The sequence below is a fragment of the Ctenopharyngodon idella genome, chromosome 6, assembly GCF_019924925.1.
Source record: "Ctenopharyngodon idella isolate HZGC_01 chromosome 6, HZGC01, whole genome shotgun sequence".
In the NCBI taxonomy this organism is placed as follows: domain Eukaryota; kingdom Metazoa; phylum Chordata; class Actinopteri; order Cypriniformes; family Xenocyprididae; genus Ctenopharyngodon; species Ctenopharyngodon idella.
In genome coordinates, this window is record NC_067225.1 from 24,670,487 (window position 1) to 24,686,501 (window position 16,015).

At 38.2% G+C, this 16,015-nt stretch overlaps 4 protein-coding genes across 8 annotated transcripts; 1 reads left to right on the forward strand and 3 right to left on the reverse strand.

Annotated features, from left to right (window-relative positions):
* Positions 1-240: 240 nt before the first annotated feature.
* ghrl (ghrelin/obestatin prepropeptide) lies at positions 241-1,364 on the forward strand. Its single transcript, XM_051896386.1, has 5 exons — positions 241-389; positions 488-625; positions 760-840; positions 926-1,034; positions 1,251-1,364. The coding sequence occupies exons 2-5, from the start codon at positions 512-514 to the stop codon at positions 1,256-1,258; spliced, it is 312 nt and encodes a 103-aa protein (XP_051752346.1). The 5' UTR covers positions 241-389; positions 488-511; the 3' UTR covers positions 1,259-1,364.
* A 76-nt stretch (positions 1,365-1,440) lies between these two features.
* Positions 1,441-6,458, reverse strand: tatdn2 (TatD DNase domain containing 2). 3 transcript variants are annotated; one of them, XM_051896352.1, is made up of 7 exons: positions 5,637-5,767; positions 4,951-5,270; positions 4,442-4,792; positions 2,943-3,884; positions 2,724-2,851; positions 2,343-2,526; positions 1,441-2,160 (listed from the first exon to the last, which is right to left on the reverse strand). In XM_051896352.1, the coding sequence occupies exons 1-7, from the start codon at positions 5,662-5,664 to the stop codon at positions 2,020-2,022; spliced, it is 2,094 nt and encodes a 697-aa protein (XP_051752312.1). In that variant the 5' UTR covers positions 5,665-5,767; the 3' UTR covers positions 1,441-2,019. The 3 variants fall into 3 exon arrangements, with proteins under 3 accessions (XP_051752312.1, XP_051752313.1, XP_051752314.1); XM_051896353.1 differs by lacking the exon at positions 5,637-5,767 and adding an exon at positions 5,858-6,458 and having other exon boundaries at positions 1,441-2,526; XM_051896354.1 differs by having other exon boundaries at positions 1,441-2,526; positions 5,729-5,843.
* Positions 6,459-6,650: 192 nt separating this feature from the next.
* Positions 6,651-8,898, reverse strand: vhl (von Hippel-Lindau tumor suppressor). Its single transcript, XM_051896378.1, has 3 exons — positions 8,470-8,898; positions 7,560-7,682; positions 6,651-7,219 (listed from the first exon to the last, which is right to left on the reverse strand). The coding sequence occupies exons 1-3, from the start codon at positions 8,663-8,665 to the stop codon at positions 7,026-7,028; spliced, it is 513 nt and encodes a 170-aa protein (XP_051752338.1). The 5' UTR covers positions 8,666-8,898; the 3' UTR covers positions 6,651-7,025.
* A 455-nt stretch (positions 8,899-9,353) lies between these two features.
* crbn (cereblon) lies at positions 9,354-16,008 on the reverse strand. Of its 3 annotated transcripts, none has more exons than XM_051896363.1 (11): positions 15,816-16,008; positions 15,164-15,276; positions 14,728-14,930; positions 14,394-14,552; positions 14,138-14,294; positions 13,754-13,813; positions 12,546-12,630; positions 12,348-12,463; positions 12,153-12,217; positions 11,106-11,237; positions 9,354-10,990 (listed from the first exon to the last, which is right to left on the reverse strand). In XM_051896363.1, the coding sequence occupies exons 1-11, from the start codon at positions 16,006-16,008 to the stop codon at positions 10,813-10,815; spliced, it is 1,461 nt and encodes a 486-aa protein (XP_051752323.1). In that variant the 3' UTR covers positions 9,354-10,812. The 3 variants fall into 3 exon arrangements, with proteins under 3 accessions (XP_051752323.1, XP_051752322.1, XP_051752324.1); XM_051896362.1 differs by having other exon boundaries at positions 13,754-13,816; XM_051896364.1 differs by having other exon boundaries at positions 13,754-13,816; positions 15,226-15,276; positions 15,816-15,955.
* Positions 16,009-16,015: the final 7 nt, after the last annotated feature.

Consider the following 16,015-nt stretch of genomic DNA (forward strand, 5'->3'; position numbering starts at 1 on the left):
GAATACACTGCCAACCATGTACAAGGGTGAGTCCACTTAAAAGTGTGTTAGTACCAAATATTTGCTCCTGTTACAGAGGAATTGCCAGGTCTATCAAATAAACCTGCTATGGCAATAGTTCAGTGGTCTAGTAACACATATATCTACTGACACAGCAGCCACATCACCATATGACTTTATTTGTTATCATCTGTTATCATATTCATATCGCCCTAAGGAAAATCTCTTTGTCACACGCATACAGTAACAATCAGGGATTTTTTAGTTCTGTTTGTTTTCACAGTGTCATTTGTAGACTTTAATGCTAATTGTTAACCAAAGGCTATTATAAAAGTGAGAAGCAGATTTTTGTGTTCAGACCTACTGAAGCAGTTTGACCATTACAGAAGGTGGGATTGGTTGATTTTTATTTTTATTTTTTACTATTTCTGTGCTCTATACAATGTATTTTTAAGATGCAGCCATTAAGAGTGTTGTCATTAAACAGAACTAAACCGGCTGATTTCCCAGGATGCCTCTGCACTGCCGTGCCAGCCACATGTTCCTGCTCATATGCGCTCTTTCCTTATGTCTCGAGTCCGTGAGAGGCGGCACCAGCTTTCTCAGTCCTGCTCAGAAACCACAGGTGAGCATATATCTAGTGGATGTTTCTGAGTTTGTTTGGAGTAAACCAATTATAAGAACTCAATTTAGTTTGTCAAGATTACATAAATTCATGCTCAAAGTCTTGGAATCAGATATATCGTGTCCCATTTTAAGGGTCGAAGGCCCCCACGGGTGGGCAGAAGAGATGCTGCTGATTCAGAGATCCCAGTGATTAAAGAGGATGATCAGTTCATGGTAAAACCTCAATGCAAGTGCACATTTAAATAGGATTTCAGAAAGTTACTACTGCAGTCATACTTTGTTCTCACTGCCTGTTTAGATGAGTGCTCCGTTCGAACTGTCCGTGTCTCTGAGTGAAGCAGAGTATGAGAAATACGGTCCTGTGCTGCAGAAGGTTCTTGTGAATCTTCTTAGTGATTCTCCATTTGGTGAGCTAAACTCTTGATCCAAACAAGTAACTATGAAAATTCACTATGAAAAATGGCGTTTAATTTCCCAGAAAAAGTCCGTATTTTTAAAGAACCCTAAAAACTAAAAGTGCTTCCTGTCAGAAAATTCTCAAGTCACCGTTTGCTGTATTTGAATAATTTTAGTGTTCTGCAAACTAACTAATATACTAAATGTATTTTCTCGTTTTTTTTCAGAATTCTGACAAGAGCTACCAGTCCTACGAGAATCAATTCCTTATAAATCAAAAATTATTCAAAATTTAAATCATTTTCTAACAGCAATTTGACAAAATAAAGGATGACAAATAATTTTCTGCCTCTGGTTTCAATTTCTTTGCTCAATCTCATATTTATGTATCTCAAGAAAAATAATTTCATAAACCCATTCATGTTGCATATACATTTATTCAAACAAAAGTTATATTTATATAAAACCAACAACCTGGTAAAAGCTATTTGTTGTGGTTTTTCCAATTCTGTTTCACATTTTCTTTTTACACAAACTTTCATATGGAAATTACTGGTTCTAATATAAAGGAAGACAAAAGATGGCATTTTATGTCACTTATGTCTCAAAGGCATACATAACTTGTAAGCATGTATGCAGACACACGACCAAAGAAACCTGAGAACAGAGAACCATTTTAAAACACAAAACCGAAGAGATATTAAAATGTATCATTACTAACAGTTTTAACAGATGTGAAATTCCCTATAACACGGTAAGAAACTTAAGTAGCAATGCTCGTACACTTACTAACCCACACTATAGTACACTGAAATATAAATTCTTGAAGACATTGTTATGTAAACAAGGAAAAGGTAAAAAAAAAAAATATATATCACATTGAAGACTGTTTAGTTGAGAAAGTGCCAAAGATGCAAGACTAAACTGCTAGCAGGACTAAGATTTTGAAGGACTTCAGTTGATAAAATAGCAAGTGGTTTAACACGCCGTTTCCAATCACAGTCCGTATATGTGTCTAGTGTTCTGCCGGACTGTTTGCAGTACTGTGGTTAGCAGCTCTCCCTTCAGCAGACTAATCTCACGCAGTGTGTGCATGCCCATACCAGGGTGGGCAAACCTGCATACAGTCTTGGGCACCTACAGAAAGAGGAAGAGAGGTGAATGTATCATCCTTCCCTCAGGTCATTTTGACCCATGAGGGAAGGATTTGTTTTGCACTTTGTGAGAGGATGAGGGTTAAAGAATGACAAATTAGACAAGGCATGTGCATATATGTAAGTGGAATCAAACAATGTGTACTTAGTAACAAGCACTGAGACCTGTCTGGGTAGGAAATATGGTGCATCTGTCTCCAGTAGGATTCTGTCGAGTGGGATTTTTCTCACAGCGGCTCGAGCCTCCGTAGCTCGATGGTACGTCACCAGTCCAGTGAAACCCACACACAGGTTAGAGAACTCATTTAGGAACGGCTCAATCACAGAGAAGCTGTTGGTGAAACAGTGTCTAACAAACATAAAAGACACAGGTTAGTAGACTATGAACTCTAACCAGTGCTGCCAACTATTTTCAATAGAAAGTAGCAAAAGTCTGCTCAAAATCACTGTATTACTGTATTTTAATACATAGCCAAATCAAATGCATAGATTATCATTTCTAAAAACGAACATAAAAAACTAGTGTTTATTTTTATGAGAACTGACCTGTGAATTTTGTAATCTCGGGGGACACACTTCTTCATAATTTTCAGCAAATCATCATCAGCATCACGGCAATGTATGACTAGAGGCTTCTTAAGAGAGACGGCCAACTGCAACTGCCGTTCAAAAACCTTGACATGAAAAAGACAGAAATTATTTTCTTTTGACTCACTCAAGTACATAATTAAAAACATTTGGAGGTAATCATCCAGTCTGCCATACCTCTTTCTGTTTCCATGAGTCTGTGGAGTTCTTGTACGAGTAATCCAAACCGATCTCTCCGAACGCTATGGCCTTAGGGTGACGCATAGCACCCATGATGCTATGCTCATGAGTGTGGTTATACTCTTTGGCAAAATGTGGGTGGCAGCCAAAGGCCCCCCACACTTTCTCTTCTGCCAGTAGCCCCTCCCAGATGGCCTCTTTCTCTGTGGTTCGTGGGTTGCAGAAATCTGCGATGCAGCCTCTAAACTCCCTAGGGAAACTACTTGCATACATGCTCTGAAACCTTTGGAAGCTTCCCTGGAAACCCAACTTCCCATAGAGCATGTCAAGGTGACAGTGTGTGTCAATAAATCCTGCAGAATCTGCCTTTGAGTAGGTCAAATCTGACAGCCAAAGAGGCTCCGAGCCAACCGACATCCTGCGGGTGGCACTGTCATCAGCGAGAAACATCTGTGAGGATGTGTAATAATTTGATTCTGAAGTCCTGCGTGTAGTAAAAGAAGAGCAATCCCAGCTTTCAGGTGTGGAGGGGGTGTAGGTGCTGATGATGGGCTGCTGTAATTTGAGGGACCGTCTAACTGACATACCGCACGAATATTTCTTGGGGGTTGCAAGGTCAGAGGCTGTAGATTGAGGCGGACGCTCTGACAACAGCTCCACATCCTTGGCTGGGACGGTTGGGGTAGTGTCAGCCCCTTGAGATTCTAATTCCCAAAGGGCTTGTGGGAATGTTGAAGGCTTTAAAGCTGGTGATGAGGAGTAAGGGTTGCATTCCAATGGTGGAGGAGTGTCACTGAAGTCCACAAGCTCACAATCCCTTTTAAGCTTCATTTGTCGGCCCTTTGGCTCAAAGGACTCATCCTGCGAGAAAACTTCAACTTGCTCTGAGTCCTCAACATCCGACCAATCCGGCGATTCTGGTCGCTTTAGGATCACACTCTGTGCATAGAGAAAAAGTCACTATCAATTCTTTTAAAAGACATTTACAATAGTGCAGAATAGACATGCTTATATATAACAACTGTTAAAAAGATTTTTTTTTAGTTTTGAAAGCCTCTTATTCTCAACAAGGCTGCATTTTTTATTAAAACAGTAAAAACAATAATATTGTGAAATATTACAATTTAAAATAACTATAATAACTATAATATAATAAATAACTACAATAAAATAATAAATCTATTTAAAATGCAACCAATTCCTGTGATCAAAGATGAATTTTCAGCATCACTCCAGTCTTTAGTGTCACATGATTCTTCAGAAACCATTCTAATATGCTGATTTGGTGCTTGAGATACATTTCTTACTATTATCATCATCATCAACAAGGCTACTTATATATATATATATATTAGTTTTTTATGTTTTGTTTTTTGCAGAAATGTAAGAGTGTTTATTGGCACTTTTGATGTATTCTTGCTGAACATAAGTATTCATTTCTTTCAACAAAAAAAAAAAAAAAAAAAAAAAGAAGTAGTAGTAGTAGTATTCATTACCCTGGTGTCCAGCTTTATTTCTGTCCCATCATCTTCTGTCTCTATTAACTCCAGTGGGGGAGGCCTATCCTTAGTCATGAACAGAGGAAGCAGTTCATTCTTCTCACTGAACGAGCAGCACTCAAGGTCAGGGCAGTTTTCCTCCTCCTCTGCCTTCACAGTTTTCTCTGGGGTTTTCTTTGCAAACAGACTTTTAGTCGCACCAAATGATGACTTTTTGTCTGCATTTCCCATTGCATCATTCAGCGCTTTGAGGTAAATGACTTTCTGTCCATCCTCTGGACTCCTGAGTTTTTTCCCAGCAGAGGGAGGTAAAGGCTCAACAGAGGATTTTTGCCCTGAAACAGTGTCCTAAATGGCACACACAAAACCACAAATCAATGGAAATCCTCTCAAATATCTGCAATTTTTAAATACAGATTTTTCTACTAAATTAGCCAAAAAATATATTTCATTCCACTATAAAATATTAGACTGGGGAAACTGAAAAAATCCTTATTGTTACTCACCTCACCAGGACTGTTTTTTTTCCGTAGTGCTCTGTGGGGTCCAGTCAATTTTAAGCGTGTTTTAGGTGTACTTCGTGAAGAATTGGAGTGCTGTGGAGTGCTGAGATACATGTTTTCCATGTCACCCAGTCCAGCTGACCCAGTAGAAGTGTTGAGGCCAGGAGAGCCAGCCTCGCTCATACCACCATCCTGACCATCTCCATCCCAGCATGTGGGCTGTGCCACACCCACGCTGTTCTTCATGAGCTTTCTGGGGGAGTCCACCGCCTTATTCAGCCATGTCAACTTCACCTTTTCCCTTTTGCGGTTCATCGTAAGATCTTGAGGAAGAAAGAAAATGTGTACATAGGTCAAAAATGAGAACCACAACCAGATGCAGCTGTTTCTAAGCCAATTTTGAGATGGATTCACTTGCAGGTTCTTTGAAAAACAATAAACAAACCATAACACTGTAAATTCAAAGTGGAGATGGAGGTCCAGCAACCAGATGCAGTTACAAGGACTTCTGAGACTCACTTTGAAGTGAAAAGTGAGTAATACTCATCCAATATTTACACGTAGCTTTAAAAACTCAATGGTCATCAGATGGGCATTTTCTGCACGCTAGCTAAAAGGTTACAAACACATCGAGGGCTCTTTTATACTTGTATTTATTTTTATACATTATTAAAACAAAAAGCACAAACCTGTATACAATGTAAAACGCGTTAACATGTTTATTTAAAAAGCCATTAGTTAATTACAGATGCTAATAATTAGCAGAAACCTCGTGCCTGACCTAAAACTGTGACCCCAAGCTTCAATACACATAACGGCGATCACAAGAACGGAAAACAGTCTGAAAGCGTGTAATACTCTTGAATAAACACAATTCCGTCCAAGTAACAGCAAAGTTAACATTACAAACCTTAAAGCCTGTGTGGATGAAAGTTCAGGTGGATCACGTGCGTAAGTAATTAGCGGTACGTTCACTGCAGTCAACTCTCCTCACCGTACTGAACCCTGGATAGCATGGCTGTGAACGGTTCGTTTGAGACGTACTAAGTATGGAGTGTGCACATTTCAGGCATGTATGTAGACTTTGAAAGAAAATGAAAGTGAACATTTAATTTGGTTTACAGAATTAAGATTCACAATTTTATGGAAATTTTAGAGGCATTATATAAACCAGGGTGGATTTATTTCTGAAAGGCAATTTTTCTGTATAGGCGCATACACTTACAAAAAGTCTACAAAAAAAAAAAAAAAAAAAAAAGCGGTTGAACATTTCTGCCTAGGAAAAAAGATGCCGTTCGCCGAACACACGTTGATCTTTGTGACAACATGCCCCAGAACTACTGTGGTACATTATCATATGAGGAGTAAGCTGTCAAAGTACTTTTCAGCTAAATTTAATTTTTTTTAAAAATCAGTTAAAAATGATAAAACGCAAACAATTGATATAAATATACATAAACGTCAAACTATTGTTTTGTCCAACAAATACTGTAATTAATAAATTGTATAGACTTATAGCTTGCTTCAACCTGACAGTTTAAAAGATGTACATCAGAAAATGTATTCTAATATAAGAGGGGTTTGAAGTAGATGTTTGAAACCAAGCAAAACCACTGTTAGAGAAACTAGATAGATAGATAGATAGATAACAAATGCTGGCTTGATGCAAGAGTCATTAGACTTAATTAGACAGTTAGACATAATTACAAATATTTAGTCATTCTTTTTATTTACAAAGAACATTTTTCCAAATATAAAGTTATTGGTAAAAGAGTAAAAGTATACAGAGAACTGTAACCAAAAATGAAATAATGCTCTCAGCTATTGCATAGTCTACCACACAATCACACAAAATCTGCATTTTCTAAAGTTCTTTCTATGGACTCACATGTCAGTGCATCTCACTAAAGCCTAAAGGGCCTGAATGTATTGCTTGATACATCTTTAGAAAATATTCCTCGTGATCTCAGGATTGTGTTTTATAGTGCCAGAATATATTGTCCGTTTTATATGGTGCTGGTGCACAAGTCTGCTCAGTAAATATGTCCTCATTCACAATAAAGTTAATGTTCATGTTTTCATCTGTTTTGCTGTTCTCTGTTCTCCAGTAACTTCTGTTCCACTCGCTGGCTAATGCGTCGTAGATCGGCGTGAATGCTGGGTCTCTGAGCAAGGTCATCTTGTAGGCAGTGGGCGATCTCCAGTCGACAGATATCTTCTCTGCGCACAAACCGCCTCACAACTTGCAGACAGCGATCTCGCAAGGTCAACACTGGTGAACACAAATATAAAGTGCAAAGTAAATTTTTGTGAATCTAAAATTTCAGATTCACAGTCTGATTAATGATCCCGTAATTGAGGGGTTTTATTTTTCCCAGAAAATTTTAATGACTCACAGGCAGAGGAGTATGTTTGCAAATTGCACATTTTTTTTTTTTTTTTTTTTTTTTTAAGATTTTTCTTTTACAATGAAAATAATATCAAGTGTTGTTATTATGCCATGCCTAGAAATACAGTTATCATAGTTACTCAATATTAGTTCTAATTTTATAAAAAGAGTGAATTGGTTATCAGCCTGAATACTTAAGCAAAAGCCAGTAAAATATGTATACCAGGTAATGTGATGTTGGCAATTGAGACTTGCCCATTTTCAAGGGCGGCTGGCAAGTACATCTCTTTATTATTGACTACCATTGGATCGTCAGTCTCTGCATCCCGAAACATCCATGGATGTCCTGACAGAAACAGAAATATAATATGAGAAATTTTCATTCAAATAGATCATTGCAATACTTAACCCTTTAAAGCACAGAGACAATATCTTTGAGATTATTCATTTTATTGCCACGAATAAGTCAAAAAGCAGAACCAATCAGTGGAGTTAGATGGTCCAACCACACCCTAACCCTAAGCCTAATTAGGTTAAGCTCCATTCTCCTTATACCAACAGAGGTGGAGCTGCACTAGGTCAAGCTCCATCCATTTGGCGCTGCAGTGTAAATAGTGCTTACTGCAGAGCCAAATGATATCCAGCTCCCCCTCTCCGGATGTAAAAGATGGAGCTTGACCTAGTCCACCTCTAGGTTTAGGGATAGGGTAGGGTTAGGCCTCCCATTACGTCCAGAGAAGGGGACCTGGACGTCGACATCCACCTATTGGCTCCTGCAGTGAGCAGCTTCCCCTGCAGTGAGCACCACTTGCAAAATATCTAAAACGTCAATGGGTTCGAATTATTTACACTTGGGGTCAAAGTTAATTATTGAAGTGGTTTCTTCTCAGACTAGTATCCACTTATGGGGATACAGCTCAATTGTTTCAAAGTACGCTTTGTTAGTTTATGCAATCAACCCAAAAACTTAACAGTTTGGTTTGCCTGGTGCAAAACACTTGATGTTTATCCATTTTGTGTGCACTGTCTGGCACTTCTTAAAGTGTAACATGATGAAAATAACCCTGAACGACTCATACTGTAATTTTACCAATTTATTTAGAACATAATAATTAAACAATAATTTGACGAACCCACATAAGTTGTCATTCTTCGTCCGGTGTACGGCTGTATATCTACGTATGGCTGCGGCTCCCCGCGGAAGTTGATCCAGACGGGCTTCACGACGCGCGGGCTGCAGTTACAGAACAACACGTAGGCCGGTGTCCGGCTAACCAGAGATCGGACCAGCGGCAGCGGTTGCTGCCCCTCCTGAGATTCCTGAGGCATCGTTAAACACAGGACAGGACCCAAACAAATATACAAAATAGCAGCTTCGCTACTACAGAGTACAACTAAAGCGCTAATTCTCTCATAAAGGCTAGAAACGACAAAGTACACTTTATCGGCTCAGACCATCAGTGACCCGATTTAAAGAGAACACGAACGGAAAGAAGAGAACGCGTACGTGACTATCAGACATTCATCTGTACAGCTTGACGTTTGTTGTTATTGCGTAATCATGCGAGAGCCAGTGAAGAAGACAGCGCGCGATAGCATAGCAACAACACCCTCTAGTGGTTTGGTCGGATGACGCATGATGTAGGGTGAATTCAGGGTGGTTGTGACACTTTTTGCCATTGAGATGACTTGGGAAAATGATCACAACCACCTTGAATTCACCCTATAGCTGTGTTCGAAATGAAATACTAAATTATAACAGTCTATACTGTATTCTTCCTCTTTTAAAAAGTATGCTTCAATGTTGTCATATGACCTCAAGTGGGCTATTTCAGCAGAATGCTGAAAATATCCTCAACATTTTCCATTTTTTAATCCATTTTGTACACAAATCCAAGTTGGTCTACAAATGTGTCTTTTCAGACTGTGATTAAACCATGGTTCTGCTTGGAATGCCATACTATTAATGTTTCTACAAATTGTAGTGTTATCAATTTTCTTTAAAGATGAAACACAGTGACTTTTCAGAAGTGGTTTATTGACGAGAATTCATTAGTACTGAACAGTATTTTATCTCTTGAACATTACAGATATGCAAGTCAGTGTGTTTTTGTATCTAACTAGTGGAGAATGTGTGTTGGCTGATTTTCTGTATAAAGTGTGTATTTTGCACTCCATTTAATGAACATGTGAACAGAATCTTTATATTTTTAGAAAGTTTCTCAGTGCAGACTGTAGTTTGTCGCACGCTACTTCCATTCTGGATACACACATCTGTTTTTGGCTCTCAACTCAACTTATATACATCATATCATCATTTAATTAAATGGTAGCCAAATAAACAAATGACAAAGGAAAAAGCAAAACAGAGAAACTGATTAAATACAAAAAAGTTTTTGGGAATTACTCTTGATATGAAGTGTAAGTAACATAAACGGTACCTCCCTGATATTTCCTTTATTATTTAACATCTGCCAATTTTTGCCAGGAGTTGTGTGCCAAGTACCCGAAGCAAGCACATGAGAGATAGCATGTGAAGAATGATTTAATTTTAAGCAGTTTAGATCTTGTTTTGAAGAAGCATTTAATTGTTTGAGGTATTCTACATGATAATTGATTATGTCACTAAATGTGAGCATGAAAGACTTTTTGTCGGACTAAATGAGATCATCACACTTTGGTGTTAGAGATTTGTCCCTATTTTAACACAGTACTTATTTCATAAACACCCAAGCAAGATCTTGCTTAAAGGGATAGTTCACCCAAAAATAAAAATTCTGTCATTTACTCACCCTCAAGTTGTTCCAAACCTGTATACCTTTGTTCTGCTGTACACAAAGGAAGATATTTTGAAGAAGGTTTGTAACCAAGCAGATCTCGCCCCCCATTGACTACCATAGTATTTTTTATTTCCTACTATGGTAGTCAATGGGGGCGAGATCTGCTTGGTTACAAACATTTTTCCAAAGTTCTTCCTTTGTGTTCAGCAGAACAAAGAAATTTACACAGGCTTGGAACAACTTGAGGGTGAGTAAATGACAGATTATTTTTTTATTTTTGGGTGAACTATCCCTTTAAAGAGCATCAATAACTGTCACCTAGTCAGTAATAATGAAGAAAAGACTGCTTAGACGGTAAATTAAGTGCATTACAACAGACTGTAATCTTAAAGAGCTCATCTGGTATGATATTGCACGTATCAGGCTGTAATTTACACAGCACAAGGTGTGTGAAGGCAACAACTTGCATTCTGTTGTTCTGTATCTTATGCTTCACTGTCCCCTTTTTCTTTCCTCTCCCTGTTCATGCACACATCTACACATATAAACTCACAAACACACTTGCTTTCTCTCTCTCTCTCTCTCTCTGGATGAGGTTTTGGAGTCTCATATTTTTGGGGTGATAGAGGAGACCCCTTGGGGAGCATATGCTTATGGGCTGTAGGGTTAAAGGTCACAAGTAATCCTCAGATCACATCACAGGCACAGCAAGCGTGACCCATTAACACCTTCATCGCCTTGTGGGATTGTCGGTAACAGGGCAGAACGAGTCAAACCCCAGAAACGAGGTGGACACAGATCCTTTTTTACTGCTGAGAACTTCCAGCCCATATGAGAGCCACAGGTTCTGCACTGAGCAATTGTCCACGCATACCTAAGCAGAGAAATACAAATCAAATTTTACATTAATTATTTGAATGGATACTAAGACATAATAATCAAAATGACCAAAAACACATTTTTGAACATACAAAAGCATTAAATCTCACCCTGGAAACCAACTATGAAGTGTGGAAGGCCGTCCAATCAAGTTGAGGTTGTTGGCCTTGTAGACCGTAAGTGTCTCATGAACATAACCATGTGGGTTCACATATGCTGCCATTGGCCCATACAGAGACAGACTAAAGACAGAGGAGTTTTGCATGAGTAACTGTTTTCATTTCCATCTTAAATGAGAAGATCACCCAAAAATGTAAAGTCTGTCATCATTTGATAAGTCATTGAAAACTTTCCAGTTTATATATATAAAAAAAGTTCCAACAGGGAAATCATGACTTTATGACTTAAACTTTGGTCTTTTCCTCAACTAAAGCTATCACATGGCTTCACAAGACTTAGATTGTTAAAGTTGCAATGAAACAGAAGTAGTGTGATGTACATCTGGGTGTAACAGATTATCAAAAATTAAAAATGTAGGGAGGGGACTTGGTTCTATGGGACTCAAGTTCTGGTGAGGATTAAAAACTATGATGTGTAAAAAAATGCTTAAAAAATAAAATATGCATGGATGAATTGTTCATATGACCACTTTCATGGAACTTTTATGGTGCTTTATTTTCCTCATTGGTGCTTGATGGTCTTGATGATAAAATAATTTTTTTAGTAATCTATCTCTTTAATTCTCCTCAATTGCCAAACAATATCTAGAGTTGTCAAACTGACTTCGGTACTAAGTTGGTACTGAAATATAAAAAATGTGAGGCTTTGAGCGCTGTTGAGCGAATTCGTAAATACCTCTGTTTGGCCATTGTGTTCATGTGCTCATCAGATATGTCTGTGATTGGCTTCGAAGATCAACGCTTCAAAAACATTGTAAATAGTCATCAATGATGCTTGCACTTACACAGATACACACGGGAGAGTTTGAAAGCAGGCATCTATCACGGACCAGTCAAGTCCGATCAACAGCGCTCAAAGTGTCACATTTTTAAAATTTCAGTACCGATTGGTACCGAAGTCGGTACTTTTGACAACTCTATATATAACTAAATTGTGAAATTCAGTTCTCAGCATTTTTTTTAAATTCATTGTCTGACCTGAAGATCTCATTCTTGCTGGTTATCTCTGTATCCTGACACTGTTTACAGCAGAGAGAGGTGCACTGTAAAGAGACAAGAAAAATATAAACATTATATTTTCCTACATTTTACAATGCATAAAACAAACTCCCTAGACAAATAGAAAGACATATATGAAGATTTATAGACAAAGGCAACTATTCACATACACACCCTGTCCATGATGTCCAATTCACAGCGCAGTCTCTGGATGGCACTGCCAATCTTCAGTAGCTGCAGTCGTAGAGCATCATCTATTGGTAGACATGCGGCCACCCTGTATGAGAAATCTGCAGAGAGAGAGACACTTTCTAACTATCTGACTGTGTGCGTGAGCCTGAAACTGTCTGTGCGCTCGTTCTAAGTGTGTACCAGTAGGATTTGTAGGCAGGGACTCGTCTTTGAGGTTTTCATCCCATTCATGGAGTTGTTTCTTTACTCTGCTCATGAGAGTTTTCTGGAGAGAAACACATAAATAACGAGATTGTACATTTTAAAAACACATCAATGTATTTACAATCTAAATAAATAATAATAATACTAATAAAAGTTAAAGGATTAGTTCATTTCGGAATTAAAATTTCCTGATAATTTACTCACCCCCCATGTCATCCAAGATGTTTATGTCTTTCTTTCTTTCTTCAGTCGAAAAGAAATTAAGGTTTTTGAGGAAAACATTTCAGGATTTTTCTCCATATAGTGGACTTAAATAGGGTTCAATGGGTTGAAGGTCCAAATTGGAGTTTCAATGCAACTTCAAAGGGCTCTACACGATCCCAGCCGAAGAATAAGGGTCTTGTCTAGCTGAACGATCAGTCATTTTCTATTTTTTCTAAAAAAAAAAAATGTATATACTTTTTAACCACGAATGCTTGTCTTGCACTAGCTCTGCGATGCACCACACATTATGTAATCACGTTGGACGTAGGCAGAAGTAGGGCAAAAAACTAATTTTCTTACATCTCATTTACTTCAAAATCGTCCGACATCGTTGTTTTACCTTTTTTTGTTAAAGGGCGTTTGACTTAGTCTTTGCAAGTTCGGTACTTCCGCCTACGTCACATGTGACCTTTCCAACGTGATTACGTAATGCGTGGCACATCGCAGAGCTAGTGCAAGATGAGCATTTGTGGTTAAAAAGTATATACATTTTTTTTTTTTTTTTTTAGAAAATGGCTGATCGTTTTGCTAGATAAGACCCTTATTCCTCATATGGGATCATGTAGAGCCCTTTGAAGCTGGATTGAAACTGCAATTTAGGCCTTCAACCCATTGTACCCCACCTGAAGTCCACTATATGGAGAAAATTCCTGGAATGTTTTCCTCAAAAACCTTAATTTCTTTTCGACTGAAGAAAGAAAGACATAAACATCTTGGATGACATAGGGGTGAGTAAATTATCAGTGAACTAATCCTTTAAATAATATTTACAATAAGTAAATAATGAAAAGTACCATTCATTTCTAAGTGGTAAAATGGTTTAAGTGAAAAAAAAATTGCACCCTTAAGGGTTTATAATGTATAGTGTAAAATCTTTTGTTAATAATATAATCAAATTAATAATCAGAGATCAAACTCACAGAGTCATAGAGTGCATAAACCCAGGGAGGCCATGAAGTCATACCAGCACAATGGAGCTTCTTCTTTGAAAGAAAGTGAGAGGGAGATTACGTGTTAAGCAATTAAGCAAAATGTATGTTACATATAGAAGTAATGGTAAAACAATTATAAAACTTTAATAAAAACTAGTTATTGAGGGGGGAAGGTGTACATTTTAATTTAGTTAAATTTTTTAGTATATTAATAATAATAGTTAGGTGTTTTAATATAATAATAATTTTATTTTTTAATAATATATTAATTATACATTTAATCCTGTGACCCCTTTGGATGTTTACTGAGGTCTCCTAATGGATGAGAAACACTGGTCTAAAGTGATGTTCGTTTACAGGTATGTTAGTTACCTGTCTATAGGTCTGGCTGCACCGGTCCTGCTGTGGTGTTGTTTGTGAGTGTTTGGTCTGTGGAGTTTGTGTATGCAAGCGGGGCAGGAATTGCAGTGCACATAAAGGGTCTGGCAGAATCCTTTCCGGTAAAATCTGTACTTTTGCCTGACGAATCCTACAAAGACAAAAATATTGGTCTTTTTTATTAACATTACATTACTGCATTCAATGAAAAATAGCATTGTACCCGCTGAAAGCATGTGTATACCCATACCCATCTGCTTGTGTGCGTATATCATGCACTCTGAAGCGTTGCCGTCCAATAGCTTTGATCTTCACTGTCTCTATGCCATACTCCTGCTCCTCACGAAATGCGTAGATCTCAGCCGTCGTCCCAAACTCTGCCTTTATCTCCACTCCACTCGCATCAGGACTGAGAGAAATAGAAACCCGGTCAAACTATGGCATACATGTACAAATGTAAGAAATATCAATACACCTGCAAACCCTACTGCAACATGCTTGGATAATGTCCTTGAAGAAGAATCAAAGGTATGTGATCATTAATGTGGAGAAGTTATTATTCTACACCTTGTGTCTGTTAATACCTGTGTGCAAGCACGGCAAACGTGCGGTCTTGGCTTATGAGGTTGCGGAACATGCTGACCTCCTGTGGTCGAAAAAGCTGCAAGGGTAGCGTCTGACCTGGGATCAGAATGAGAGCGACGTGGGGAAGAACCGGCAGATTCTGCACACTGTCCTCGTCATGCAGGGTACGGCCGTGAAACTCCTCCATGTCTGAGCCCAGATACTTCACAATGCACACACAAATGAAGACAAACATGCAATAAAAAAGAACAAGAAAAAGACTCTTGATTACTTATTTCTATAGATTTCTGTTACAGCAAAAATTTGACCATAAGCTACTTGAATGTCAAAGTGCATGCTAATGAATTGAAATGAATGAAAGAGCTATATTTTAATCTTATTAGCCTCAGATCACATGACCAGTGTTTAAAAGTACTGATGACAGATGACACTCACAGCATGTGAAGTTGGCAGACTGGTGTCAAAGTTTATAATGCTTGGCTTTTCTGCATCCTCACCATCTCGATCCTCAGTCTCCATGACATCCTCTTCTTCTTCTTCTTCATTTTCTATAAAAACAAAGATTAGAAGTGGAATACAATTTCTCTTATTATTCACTTATACTTTCATTTTGTTAATTACATCTACATTACAACCTACTTTCGATTTCAACTATATTTACAGAGTCATTTGAGGACAACGGGCATGTATGAAGCCACTATTAAGTAAACAGAAAGCAAATATCTCATCTAGGTACATAATGCAATGAATATAACAACAAATGTCTGCTGACAACACAATAAAACAACAAAATGCGTACACACTTGACTTAAGAATGTTGTTGCATCCATTTTTGCTACAGCTCCTTCTAAACGTGCTACAAAAATATCTTTGCAGACACTTTGTGTTTTAAATAACAAGTGTACGCAGACACTTTCAGTTAGTAAAAAAGATCTGTCATCTGTCATGCACCCATGCACGGCGACTGCTGCGGATCTGGAAATGTCTGTAAAGATCTCCCTGCAAGTTTTGAGGAGGACATTAAGATGCCATGCTTTCGATTTCTCTACAGCTCCGTGTTTAATAGGAAACAAATAAGAACATTTACCTGGCAGGAGCTGCAGCTGGTTCCCCATTTCGTCGTTAACGTTGTTGTCGCCTCCGCCCCTCTCAGCAGCCATAGCCGTGTGTTTACAATCCGCTCTCAACAAGCGCAGCACTACAGTGAAGAGACGTGCGAGTAAAAACACAGCGCCCTCACGTGAATGGATGTTAGTGGCGTAGTGAATCTTTTGATTCATCCCAATG